General features: G+C 25.5%; 1 protein-coding gene across 3 annotated transcripts in view; it reads right to left on the bottom strand.

The window, feature by feature from the left end:
- The window catches only part of LOC100197126 (major facilitator superfamily domain-containing protein 12), a 72902-nt gene that overhangs the window by 8145 nt on the left and 50321 nt on the right, over window positions 1–14436 (bottom strand). The window contains exons 6-10 of one of the 3 annotated variants that reach the window (XM_065816509.1): window positions 13998–14038; window positions 8906–9047; window positions 8606–8709; window positions 8255–8385; window positions 4322–4368 (exon numbers count right to left, since the gene is read on the bottom strand). In XM_065816509.1, coding sequence (XP_065672581.1) covers window positions 4340–4368; window positions 8255–8385; window positions 8606–8709; window positions 8906–9047; window positions 13998–14038 — 447 coding nt within the window. In that variant the 3' untranslated portion in view covers window positions 4322–4339. The remainder of the gene's footprint in view (window positions 1–4321; window positions 4369–8254; window positions 8386–8605; window positions 8710–8905; window positions 9048–13997; window positions 14039–14436) is intronic. The other 2 variants (XM_065816510.1, XM_065816508.1) reach the window with 2 other exon arrangements.

Here is a 14436-nt window from a genome sequence, read left to right on the forward strand (position 1 = left end):
AACAGTGGTCAAGTATTGCTGGAAAAACTTCAGATCTTTACAGTTGTCGCATTTGTTGTAGAAACAATCATTTAATTAGTCTTTACAAACAAAATTTTCAGACATTTTGCACCAGTTTTAACATTAGCCAACAGTAAACGATCAACTTTCACTAAGAAATCCAAAGCAAATTGCATGTTCTTGTGGTAAGTACAAACATACATTGTGAGGTAACTTTGTAATAGATCGAACATTTATTGGCTGAGTTCACAAAACCTGTTTAATCCAATCTTGATATCCAAATTATCATGTTTGAAAAGCTGGTAAGCTTCTTTCAGGGTTAAAAGAAGATGACAAACTTGGATCTTAATATTCTTTCCATTTTCAATTTCTGAGACCTTTGTCTCCTTAACATTTGGAGACAGTTGGCTAATGTCATCTTTTCAGTAGAACGTTTTGGCTATTATTTCATTTTCTGTCAAACCTGAATTATTAACGCTATTTAATGGAAGAGTTGCTTCTTTGTTGAACGACTCATTCAGCAATGTGAATAGGACATCGTAATGTTTTGCAGGATCTTTAGGGAAAGTTTTTTCAACTTTCTTGAGTAACTTTCCTTTAATTTGAACATTCATTTTGGTAGAAAAGTTCATTGTTCTTGCAGAATTTTTCTTTTTGAGTTAATACTTTTGGACTCTTTCCTTTATTTTTTCTTTTTCTTTAATTTTTTTTCTGGATCTTGTTTTATTTGTTGACAATGAGCTTTTTGGTGATCGGTATTCATAACTTTTTTCCGTTCTAAATCACGCTGTCGATAAGCAGCTTGATAAATTTTAATAGTCTATTTAGAGCTTCTTGCCATTTAAAAATGAAAAAAAATTTTGTTAATTTTTTGCTTAAACAACTTTTATTTTATCTATTAAAACTTATTAGTATATAAAGAATTTGAAAACTCCTTTGGGAGCTGTAATGAAAAATAATTTTCTTCTTTTTAAACAATCGTAACTTTTAAAAATATATTTTTAAATTATTTTAAACCCCTTGGGAGTTGCAATGAAAAACAAAAGTGTTTGTTTTGTAAGCAACAAAAACTTAACGAAAAAGCGCCAGAACTTTGGTCAATGCATGTAGTTTTAACTTTTTGTTGGACAAATTCAAAACTAAAATGTGGTTTAACAAAGCATCATTATTCCAAACTTTAAATGTAAAAACGCAACATTTAATACCCTTTCGCATATATTGTTAAACAATTTAATTTTTTTAACTAAATCTAAAGGAAAAAAAACTTTATCATGTTTTTGTTAACTTAAGTTACATGAAAATTGCAAAGGTTCTTTGGTTATTATCTTGAAATATATATATATTTTTAAAAGTATAAAATCCAACCAGCAACAATTTGAACATGTTGGCTCTATTTTCACATTAAATTAATTCCGATTTTGCAAACAAATTCATGGGTAAAATAACATTTTACAATGATACTTTTTTTATCATGCAACAATGAGAAAAACCGTAACTTTCGAAAGCATAAAAATGACATAATTAAATTTTGATACTAAAGATATACTTGAAATAAACTTTAATGTGTCTACATCAATATTCGTGTGCTAAAATTTGACAAAAAAGAGAATAAAATTTGATTACTTTTTCATTTTCTGTCGTGGAATTGCCCATATATATATATATATATATATATATATATATATATATATATATATATATATATATATATATATATATATATATATATGTATATATATATATATATGTATATATATATATATGTATATATATATATATGTATATATATATATATATATATATATATATATATATATATATATATAAAAATAAAATTTGCTATCCAACCATGCTCAGCAAAATTGCATTTCTTGTTATAAATAAATTGCTTAACTATGGACAATGGATTAATCATTTTGATGTGAATTTTAAAACAAGAAATTTCTTGTTTTAAGATTCACATCAAAATTTTACTGCAATATGGAGTAAACATTTTAAAGTTTTTTATTTTAAGAAAAATATTTTCCTACCTCACAATTTATTTCTTAAAACAAGAAATATATTTCTTTTTTTATATATATATTTATTTTTCTTTTAAGAAACTAATTTCCTAATATATAGACAATGGATTTACAATTTTGCTGCGTATAAATTGACCCAAATTTTGCCTTTTAAAGTTGCCACAAAAAAGAAGTTACCAAAATGCAATCAATCGAGCTTCTTTTTACAAAAATGTAAAATTTCAGCCGTGATACTATCTTTTTCTGAGTTGATTTGACATTCTCTCTGACTATAGGCTTGCATAAATGTAAACCTGTTTTGCTTTGTTTATTAGGATGATGAATGATCTTCTTAATTCTACTTATGGTTTTTGATTGTGACTTCTTGCTAAAATCTTTTTGCTCAGCTTATTGCTGAGGGTATCATTCACTATTTATGATTAATTCAAGTCTATTAATTAAAATCTCGAATACCTTAAAATATTTAGCAACAAAAAAACATTATTACTACCAAATATTTACAAATATTTTATCTGGTGGTCTTTGAATATTTAATAGACAAAATTGGAGATAGTGGGACTGATAAATTTAGCTTTTTCATCTTCTGATCTCATTGTTAATGGTAATTAATTTTTATTTTGCAAAGAATCATTAATAGGTAGATAGTTGGCTTGGGCATATACTTATGTATCAATTCACTTGTTGTCATGATATCGGGTTTGAATCCTCTGAATATTCTTTTATGTGATTTCATTTTTACCTTTTCATTAATTTGCTTATCTTTCTGTTCTTTATCATTCTATTTTCAATGACATTCATTCATTGCATTATATTGTTCCAAAAGTTTCCATTCTTTTCAATAATTCTCATCAAATTGAGTATACCCTTTCTTTTTAGCCAACAGCCAATCTTGCTATTATTGATGACTTTAATATTACTTAATGACTCAGCTCAAACCTTAAAACTGACTAACCCTGAAAGCACAAAAGCTCAAAATCTTTGTTACTCTCAACATCTTACTTTGTGCACGAAACCATTTTTATCTTTTTTACTTGTTTCAGACACCCAAATTACTTAAAATTGTAGGTTTTAGCTTTTATTCTTGATGTATGTTTTGTCTTTGACCATAACTTGTTGTTATTTTCTCCTTTTTATCCATTAGGTGGCTCAGATCAAGTTAGATTAGATTCACCCTACCATTACATCCTACCATACACCCTACATAAGATTCTACCATTACTCTTCTTACTTCTTCCTTAAGGTTGAATGGAACTATTTTTGTGACTTTCTTAATGACGGTTCATGGACTGTTCTTTTTTTTAGACAATTTTTTTTTTTGAAAATTAGTCTTTTCACCTTTCTGCTAGAGAATTACCATCCTCCAACAATAAACTGATAAAAAAAAGTTCCATTCTTCGAATTATTAACAATGCCATTAACAAAGGGTAATAATAAAGTTTTTCCAAAAAACATTTCCTCTAATTTATCTCTTGATCACACTCTTCCTGTCCAAATCACACCTACTTTTGCTGCTAACTCTTTTAAACTATGCAAATACTTGTGGTCAAGATTTCTGCCATAGCCTTACAAAAGTTTTCTCCCTAAATCTCTCTAATTTATTTAGTAGGTGCTCAACTGAATATTGTTTTTCTACCTGCTGGAAAATGGCATTTGTGGTTCCAATTTTTAAAGCATTGGAGCTCTCACCTATCTAACTATTGCCTTACCGGACTTTTTATTATGCAAGTCATTGAATCTTCAATTTTTAATATATCAATCTTTAATTCTAATATCTCATCAGAGTCTAACAACTCTGACTAGATTTTCATTATTTTGCTATATTGACTTATAAATCTTTAAAACATAAAAGTATTATGTATAAAAAGTTGCACACACTCTAAATAGCTATATAAACATTCATTTGAGCAGCGTGAACTAAGGATGCCATTCCATATAATAAAATATTGTTTCAACTTGTAAACATTTTGCACAATACAGTTGTCTCATAGTAAAATTGGTAATTTCGTAGTGTAAAACAGTCATATTAAAATTGGTAATTTTTTAATGCAATACTCTCATAGTAAAACTGGTAATTTCTTAATGTAATACACTTAAAGTAAAACTGCTAAGTTATAAATGCAATAATGTTTTAGTAAAAATTATAACTTCTTAGTGTAATACTCTCATGAAGTTAATTTAAAAAATAGATCTGTTATTAAATTAAAAACTAAATTATTTGAATAAATATGATACTAAGGCACTTCATCTTAGAAAAAGAAAAGCCTTATAAAACTAATGTATCTGAACACTGTTCTAATTACCTTTTATCCAATGAACTATCAGCAGTCTACTGGCTTGGCAGTCACTGCTAAATGTAAAAAAAAAAAAATAACGAAAAAGAACTAATCTAAGTTCAATCTTTTAAATTTAGAAAATTCTAGAACAATTACCAGAAAAAAAATTATTCCTTAGAAACTAAAGTGATTCTTTCATTCATGAAATTTGATTGTTCTCAAAACAAAATTATTTGAATTTCCGATTTATTTATTTTTCTAAATATTTTATATAGTTAGATCATATAAACAGAACCACTGATTAGAAGCATAATTATTCATATTTCATTGTTAATTGCATATATTTGGATATTTACACTTAATAGAGCAAATTTTAGCATTAAAGAATATTTTTAAAGATATTTTCTTTTTGTTGTTGTTGTATATTTGATTAATTTAAGTAACACAGAATAAAAATCTTTATTAAATAATATCTAAGCATATTTAATTTATAAGATTAATATAAAAGTTTAATTCATTTGATTTCAAAACAGCAAGTTTTTACAATTTACCAATAATTGGATTATTTTTGTGAGTTTTTTAGTTTCATTTGTGAAAATTTAATTTGGTTTATAAAAATATAATAAATTTTATCAAAAAAAATTTGCGTGACAAATGTAAAATTATTGAAACAAAATAAAGTCAAAGCCTATATTAATGATAAATATATATATATATATATATATATATATATATATATATATATATATATATATATATATATGTAAATATATATATACATATATATATACATATATATATATATATATATATATATATATATATATATATATATATATATATATATATATATATATATAATATATATATATATATATATATATATATATATATATATATATATATATATATATATATATATATATATATATATATATATATATATATTAGGAATGCCAAAAGTGAAGCAATCAAGTATATCCATATCAAGCAAAATGATGCATGTTGTGCGCAAATACCCTGATATTAAGACTAAAGGAAAGATTTTAGCTTTGCTTGATTTATTTCAAGGTGTGCAATATCTGTTTCCACAGAAAAAAAATTTATAGTTAAACAACACCTACAAAGTGCAAACCATATTGAATGTAGGTAAATATGCAGCAACTTTTGCTCAGAAAACAATTTAGGAGGAAAGCAGTTCTATAAGGTGTTTGTAATTCCCTGATGACAAGTGCTTTTATAAATGCTAATATACTGTTATACAAAATTTGTAACAAATTATTACAGACTTCTTATAAAAGTATACAGAGCAAAAGGTTCCATCAGAAACCACTTTCTGCACATGTTAAAATATCTTGGATTGAAACCGTTTAAAAAAAAGCTAGTAATTGTATTCGTTGCAGGTGTCAATTGATAAAAATTGATGCTTCTTAGAGATTGATAAATCTATATTTAAATGTAAAATAAAAAGTATTTTTAAATAAAGTTTTAAAGGAAATTTTTAAATATTTGCAACCTGGCCTTGCTTTATCACTGCAGCCAAAATAACAAGGGTTCCCCAAACTTGGATTGCAGCTGTTAAATATCATACAAACAGTTTTTTAAAAAAATAGACAAATACTTAGTGATCAGAGTGATGATGAAAACTTTAGTTTTTCTGGCACAACTCCTAATTTTAATAAACTGTTGACAATTTGATAATATCAAAGACATATTAATCCATTCACACTAATTTCATTGCAGCCATGTTAATATTATTTGGTTTTTAGGTGGTTATCACAATAGCAAAAGTTTTCAGATTTTAAAGTTTTAACTGCCATAGTTATATATAACAACTGTTTTGATCTGGAAAACAGATAAACACCAGAATATTTGCAGATTATTCAACCAAAGTGTTCTGGTTGTAATAATTTTCTCATCAAAATCTATGCCAATTTTTAATACAAAAATACTGTTAGATTAACATCTGTTGCTATCATGTATCTAAGTTTTAAATTGAAATACTTGCTTTTTAAGCATCTTAGAAACTAAAATAAAAAAGTTCCTATCTTAAAAAGTGTGACCAGTACAAACCCTTAAAAAGTTACTTATTCAAGAACGAACCCAGACCTGTTTGGTATCATTGGTGCAATACTAGCACCCAAAAAATATTTATTATAAGTTATTTTTCTTTTGTTTTTTTATAAAAATTCCCTAATTTAAATTATAGGGTTTGGAAAAGTTTGTATGCACAGATATTCACTGTCAAACTATGCGCATAACTTTTTTCAATTTAAAATCATTAAAAACCATTAAATTGTTTTGTTAGACAGACAAAAAAACAAATTTTAATTCTAGTTTTTATAAAGTTTTTAACTAATGTGCTTTTAGAACAAAAAATACCAGTTTAATAGTGGAATTAAAAGTTAATAACTTTTATTTACACTACTAAATCTTAAAATATAAAAATAAAGTACTTTTATAAATAATAACTTTAAATTGTTAATTCTAAAAGTGCTTTAATTAAAAAGATAAGTAAAACAATAAAAAATTAAAAAAATTATAGGTTAATTAGACCTTTTTCCTCAAACAGAAATACAATGCAAATAGATAATAATAAATAGATATTTGCAAAATCTCGAAACAGTAAAGAGAAATGGAACTTGCTTTGCCTTCAAAAAGACCCTTCAATGGGCAAGAGATTGCTTTGCAGCACATAAAGGAACATCATGTCCAAATGCTAGTGAAGATGAGAAACAATTTTTTTTGCAAAACGAAAAGCCGAATCATCAATCAACTTTAACAACAACATTATAATCTCAGCTAAACCATACAAAGTAGTTGACAATGTAATAAATCTTGAAGAGTCAAAAAAAAAAAATCAATATGGAATTAGCAAATTTCTTTTTCTGAACTGTTATATCTCTTCATCTTGTTGAATCTGAAGCTTTTAAGGATTTGATCAAAGCACTTAATCCATCGTATGCATCATTACAACCGTGCGCAAAAACACTGTCAAGTTCGCTTCTTGATAAAAAGTGCGCAGTATGCTCCGCTAAATTGGAAGATATTCTTGAATCATCTAGAAATTTAACACTTGTCAGTGATGGTTGGACAAATATTGGTTGCGATCATATAGTGAATTTTTGTATCAAGGCATTAAATACAAAATCGTTTTTTTATACTTAAATCAACACATCAGACAATTCAAAATGTTGCAGTCATAAATGAAATTGAGACTCTTGGCCCACAAAAGTTCAGAAGCATTATCACTAACAATGCTCCAGTAATGAGAGCTACTTGGAAACTAATTGAAGAAAAATTTCCACACATCTTGACATATGGCTGTGCAGCACACGGTATGAATTTTCTCATTAAGAAAATATATAAAAATTATGTTGTTAAGTATTGTGATAAAGAAATTTGCCTAAAAATCATGTAAATAATTTGAAATATTTACTAATAAAATTAATTACAGAAAATCAAATAAAAAATCATTTCTTAATTTAAAATCACCTGCGTTTTCATTTAAAAAACATTTTCTTCTATATTTGAAAATACTTTTTTTTTTAATTTCACAAACCATTTATCTGTTAAATTTGTATGCGAATCATATGCATGTTATGCGCATATCTTTTGTATGGTATGTGCATATATTCGCCGATATGTGCATAAGTTCCGAACCCTACTAAATTACTAATCTAAACAAATATTTAGATTAGGGAATTTTAGACCATCAAGTAGTTAAACTTTATATGTTTGATTGGGTATTTATAAACATTTTTTGATAACAAGAGTGTTTATTAATTTATTACCTGCTATGTAAGTGTTTATCCAAAAAAAATTATGCATTCACACTTTGAAACACACATTTTACAATGTGGATGCATAAGAAAGTAGATGCTATATTAAGCAGAGATGCTTAAAAAAAAACAACGCTAAATGCTAAATGAATGTAGAAAAAGAATATTAAAAAATAACCTTTTTTCTTAAATGAACCAAAGGGTGACTTTATCAAAGTTAAAAGACATATAAGTGCTAAAACTGCACAGGAGCCTGGTACCAAACTCATAATATAACGAAAATATTCTTGACAATCTTTGCAACATATCCTAAAAACATGTAAAAATCATATTTTATAAAATCAAAGGTTTAATTAACATTTATTTTTAATTATATTTATTTTTTTAAATTTTTTTGTTTTTATAAAACAGTCTTCATTTAAAACAAATTTGAAAAACATTTATAATTTTTACTCTTATAAAGAAACACACACAAAAAAAGACTTGTTAATATAATTTCATTAAATTACAAATAAGATTTTTAGCATACGGAATGCTCTTGCAAGGTTGAAGGTACTGAATAATCATCACTGCTCCTCCATTAGACATCTTATCTAGGAAGCTCATTGAACCATAAACAAATGCAGCAGTATCCTAATCAACATTTGTTTTACATTATTAGCAAATAATTAAATATGAAATTTATTAAATATGAAAAATATTATAAATAAAGAAAAGGAATATTAAATGATAAAACAAAATTTTAGAGAACTTTTTAATTAAACTTTGATGAAAATGTGAAGCAAAATTAATCTAGAAATGAAAAAGAAGTAAAATATTTTTGAAATACCGTATTTTTGTCAATCATCTCAGATATCATTGCTAAAGACACAATAAGAAGTGTTGAACCCCCCATACCAAGAAAAATTGTAGCACCATATGCTTCATATTTAAAGCGAATTGACAACTCCTCAAGTTCATAAAACCAAACACTATTAAAAATATTTTAATTAGTAAATTATTAATTAGAAGAATTATTTACAATATGAAACCTAATTTTAAAATATTTCATATATACACAAAATTAAATATATATACAATATTACATATATATATATATATATATATATATATATATATATATATATATATATATATATATATATATATATATATATATATATATATATATATATATATATATATATATATATATATTATAAGCATTAAAACATCATACGGTATCATACTATTTATTTCATTTTTCACGTAATATTTCGGCTCATATAGTGAGAGCCATTATCAAACTGAAAAAACCATTTAAAAAAAAAAAAAAAAAAAAAAAAAAATGTTAAAAAATTATAATAAACGTAACCAAATGATGTCATTGCAATGTCAGATATTCAACATTTTTAATTTTACAAAAAATGGTTTCCAATGGTGAGTCATCACCAAATTGCCATTGTCACGATTTAAAACGTTTTCTTTAGGTTTTGAACATTGTACACGTTGTATTTCAATGGCCTCACGAATTTTTCTTGTGTAGTTGTTTGAAATAACAGAAAGCGTTTTAGGGTTCTCCCAGTTTATTTTACCATTACAATATTGTGAATGTTCTACTATTCCAGATGTTTCCCAGTTGGCTTTTGTAACATTATTTTTATGTTCTTGAACTCGTGTGGAAATCTTTTTTCTTGTTTCACCAATATAACATGAACCACGTGTGCAATTAAGTTGGTACACTCCTGGATGACTGTTCGGAGGCAGTTTAGACTTGTTTCGGCAGAGTATATTTATCAAGGGATTACCAAAACGGAAGACTGTTTTAACACCGACTTTACGAAACTCTCTTCTTAGAACAAGGCTTAATTTTGGGATCCATGGTAAAATAACAAGATTTTTGGTATCAATTTTTGAGAACTAGATTTATTTGTGGAGTATTTATAATTTTTAGCAATATCTGAATATTGTTTATATGAATGTCCATTTTCAGTAAAAACCTTAATAAGAAAATTAATTTTATCTTGAATATTATGTTCTGAACAAACTTTGTATGCTCGAGCTAAAAAACCTTTAAAAAAACTAACTGCGATATTCGGTGAAATACATGATTTTGGTTTTATAAGTACGTTTGTAATTGCATCTTTACGGTGTATGGAAAACTCATATTTGTGAAGAGAGTGATTGGTTGAAATACAAATATCTAAAAAATTTAATTGGTGTTGAGCATTTTCGTATTCGCATGTATATTGGATTGATTTATCTTGTGAATTTAAAAGTGTTAAAAAAGAATTTGCGTCATCAATATTATTAAATCAAGCATGGCTATCATCAACGTAACGTTTATAAGACTTTGGTGCAATATTGACATTTAAAGTTGTTGAATAGCATTAGATTCAATATGTTGTAAATATGCTTCTGACAAGACAACCATTATGGATAGACCTATTGGACCAGAGTTTTTTAAAATATAAATTTTGTCTTCCCATAAAAAATAACACTTACTAAAAATTACTAATACAGAGATCAATTAGTTTATGAATGTCAACTAAAGATAATTTAGTTCGTTGTATAAGATCATCTCTATCTTTGTTTAGCATATCAATAACTGTAACAGTTGCTTTATCAAATGGCACTGATGGGTATAAATTAATAACATCAAATGACACTTGAACTTCGTCATTAATAAACCATTCTTTTGCTGTTGATACAAACGAAAATGAATTTAGTGACAATGGCAATTTGGTGATGACCATTGGAAATCATTTTTTGTAAAATTAAAAATGTTGAATATCTGACGTTGCAATGACATCATTTGGTTACGTTTATTATAATTTTTAAACGGTTTTTTATTTTTTATTTTTTTTAAACGGTGTTTTCAGTTTGATAATGGCTCTCACTATATGAGCCGAAATATTATGTGAAAAAAGAAATAAATAGTATGATACCGTATATGCTGTTTCAATGCTTATAGTATCATTACACATACTGTTAAAGATGTCACTTAAATCTTATATATATATATATATATATATATATATATATATATATATATATATATATATATATATATATATATATATATATATATATATATATATATATATATATGTATAATATATCAGTCCTCAAAATTAAGAAAAATGAGATCGGCAATAAATTATCGTTCTTAATTTTGATAGAGGTCGGCAAAAAAGATTTGTTGCCAAGGTTTTACCATAAAACATAGAAACTAAGTTTCTAACCTCTTACACTTCTAGGTTGGCATTGTTAAATGCTGACTCTAATTCCGAGGGCTGAATATATCTATATATATACATCTATATATATATATATATATATATATATATATATATATATATATATATAGATACTTTTTAAAATTATTTAATTAAAATAAAATACTGTATCATGGTATTTTATCTGGGTAACTACTAATAGATAAATTTAAATCGGTTTAAATATCAATGCTTCTTGGTGTTCAATATTAGTATTTTTGTTTTGATATGGGTAATAAGATTTTAGGTGAAAAGCGTTTATATCTCATGAACTTCACAAGTTTTTTATAGCATAAAACAAAAAAAAATTCATAAAATAGAGTCATCTTTGATTTCAGGTGTGACATGTTCAGTCCATAATTATAAAAAAATAACTGATACAAATCATTAAAAAAAATTTATTAGTAAATGATAATGTACATTTTATAAAAAATGAAGGAAAATTTTAAAAAAATATTACAAAACAATTAGATTATCCTATCCCAGGCATTAAATGGTTTGTGGTAAAAAACAGCTGTTTGCTTGGTATTTAAACTGAAATAATTAAAATAATTAAGGTATGTTACAACAAAACGCATTAATTTAATTGAGGAAACTAATAAAATTTAATGTTTTTTTAAAAACATTCTGTATGTTTTTTGTTTTTTTAAATAAAAACATTTTGAATGTTAATTTTTTTTTTTAATGTATAACATGCAAGGATTGTTGCTACATCAACTATCTTATAGCCTGCTTTTACAAGGTAGTGTTGCTACAATATTTGTCATAGCCTGCTGTTAAAGGAAGTGCCACTACATTAATTACTGTTACAAGGAAGTACCACTAATTCAATTTTTTTCTCTTCAAAAGTCTATCAACCTGGGTCGATAGACTTTTGAAGAGAAAAAAAATCTGTATGAAATTCTGGTCCTTTAAAAGAAACAGAATTTCATAGAGGTTTCAGAAATAATAACCAAATGCCAACCCTAATTCCAAGGGCTGATATATATATATATATATATATATATATATATATATATATATATATATATATATATATATATATATATATATATATATATATATATATAAATAAATAGTTTAAACTCTTCTTGGTTTCATTAGATATATTACCAATATAAGGAAGTGTAAAAAAGTTTGCATTTATTTCTAAAACTCGAGCACTGACTTCTAAAACTCGAGCTTGAAAACTTTATGACAAAGTGCTTACAAAATTTAATGGCTTCAAAATTTTGGATGACAAAATGTACATCAAATACAACTTCAAACAGCTCCCAGGTCCAAAATTTTACACTTCAATTATTTATAGACAAGTCAGCAAAAAGTTCAATTATAAATCATTGGATAAATTTGGAAAAAAACTTCCCTTGTGGCTAGCAATATGCAGCTGCAATTTGAGATCACAAGCTTTTGTCACATCAACTGTAAACTTGGATGTTTACATCAAGGAATGTTTTCAAGCTAGACTTTTCAAAGAAGACAATAGAGTGGTACAACTTGAGAGACATCAAAGTTCATACTAAAAAGCTTGAAACCGCTAAACTGTCTACAGTTCTGTCCCATTGAAAAATTTTGGTAAATCAGAAGTCTTTGAGTAAGAGAGGCAAAACAATGAATACAGCTAAAGATTTGATTAGAGAGTAGACATTAGAAGGAAAAAAATTGTTAAAGACACTGTGCAGAAGTTAATGTCAACGTTTAACATAAATGTTCGCTTATTTATTCTGAATAACGAAAAATATTAAAATATAAAGCATTTTTATAATCTTCAAGTTACTTAGATTAAAATAAATATTGAAGCTTTTGCATTAGTTTAATTATTTTTTTTTTTTTTAATTTTTAATTTCTAAATTTAACGACCCCATGCTTTATTAGGAAAATCTTTAATAAATTCAATAAGAACAAGGAGTTAGCAACTCAAATGTGTATCCCAATTTGCAATACAAATAAAGATTTTATTTAAAGTTTTATTCCATTTCATGACCATTTTGGAATACTGTTTATAAGGAAACAAAGCAGGCAAACACTCTGATGTTGTTGACTTTTCTGTTTTAATAAAAGGACAACTGCCGTCACTTAAAATTCAATAATATCTCAACTTTTAAAATCATCTCTGAAACAATCTTTTTTCAGAGAAAATAGTCCTGAAGTTAATAGCCATTTTTAAAAATTAAGATTGTCTGAAAATCTGCGGGTAAGTAAGCGCTGTCTTTATTGTTACAAATATTGATAATCAAGAAAAGTTTTCAAGAAAACTTTTGTTGGAAAAAATATACTTTTATATCTTGGATCTAAAAATTTGGTTATAAGATTTTGGTTTTAAGATTTGGTTATAAAATAAGATTTTTTTGCAAATAAAAATCTATGAATGAGAACATCTCTGAGTTCACTCTGAAATAGTCTGCAGCCGAGGGCTTTAGTACATACGTCGACTATCTTACAGCCTGTTGCTGCAAAGGAGTCCTGCTGTATTTACTGAGGGTTTAGCATAGGACAACTATCTTTTTTCATTGTTCTTCATTTTTTTATTCTTTTTCTGAAAATGCTGTAATTTATTAAGATATAATATATGTATGTATGTATGTGTGTATGTATGTATGTATGTATGTATGTATGTATGTATGTATGTATGTATGTATGTATGTATGTATCAAATACACAAACCTTGAAGCAGATATTAAAGATATCCCAAGTAAGTAAGTTAACTAAAAAATTAAAAATAAATTATTATAAAAGAAAAATTATATAATTTTAAAAATGTTACATAAACTGAAACGAAATGAATTAAAAAAAAAAGAATAACTAGTGCAGATCACCATTGCAGCTAAGAAATATATTAATGAATTTCAATACATAAAACCTAATTTTAAAACTCTCTGAAAACTGATCTGTAACAAATACTTTCATTTGAATTAAATTGGATTATTAATTTTACTCAGAATAATTTAAATAGAGCTAAAACTAACTCGTAATTCTGAGACTTAGTTTCACAGATTTTTTACAGTTTACTTTTAAAAGTTTAAAAACTTTTGAAAACTTTGAAAAGTTTAGATTTCAAAATTTTTCAAAGACATTTTGTAAATAAAATTATTTAAAGATTTGT

Source organism: Hydra vulgaris, chromosome 13 (assembly GCF_038396675.1).
Source record: "Hydra vulgaris chromosome 13, alternate assembly HydraT2T_AEP".
Lineage (NCBI taxonomy): Eukaryota > Metazoa > Cnidaria > Hydrozoa > Anthoathecata > Hydridae > Hydra > Hydra vulgaris.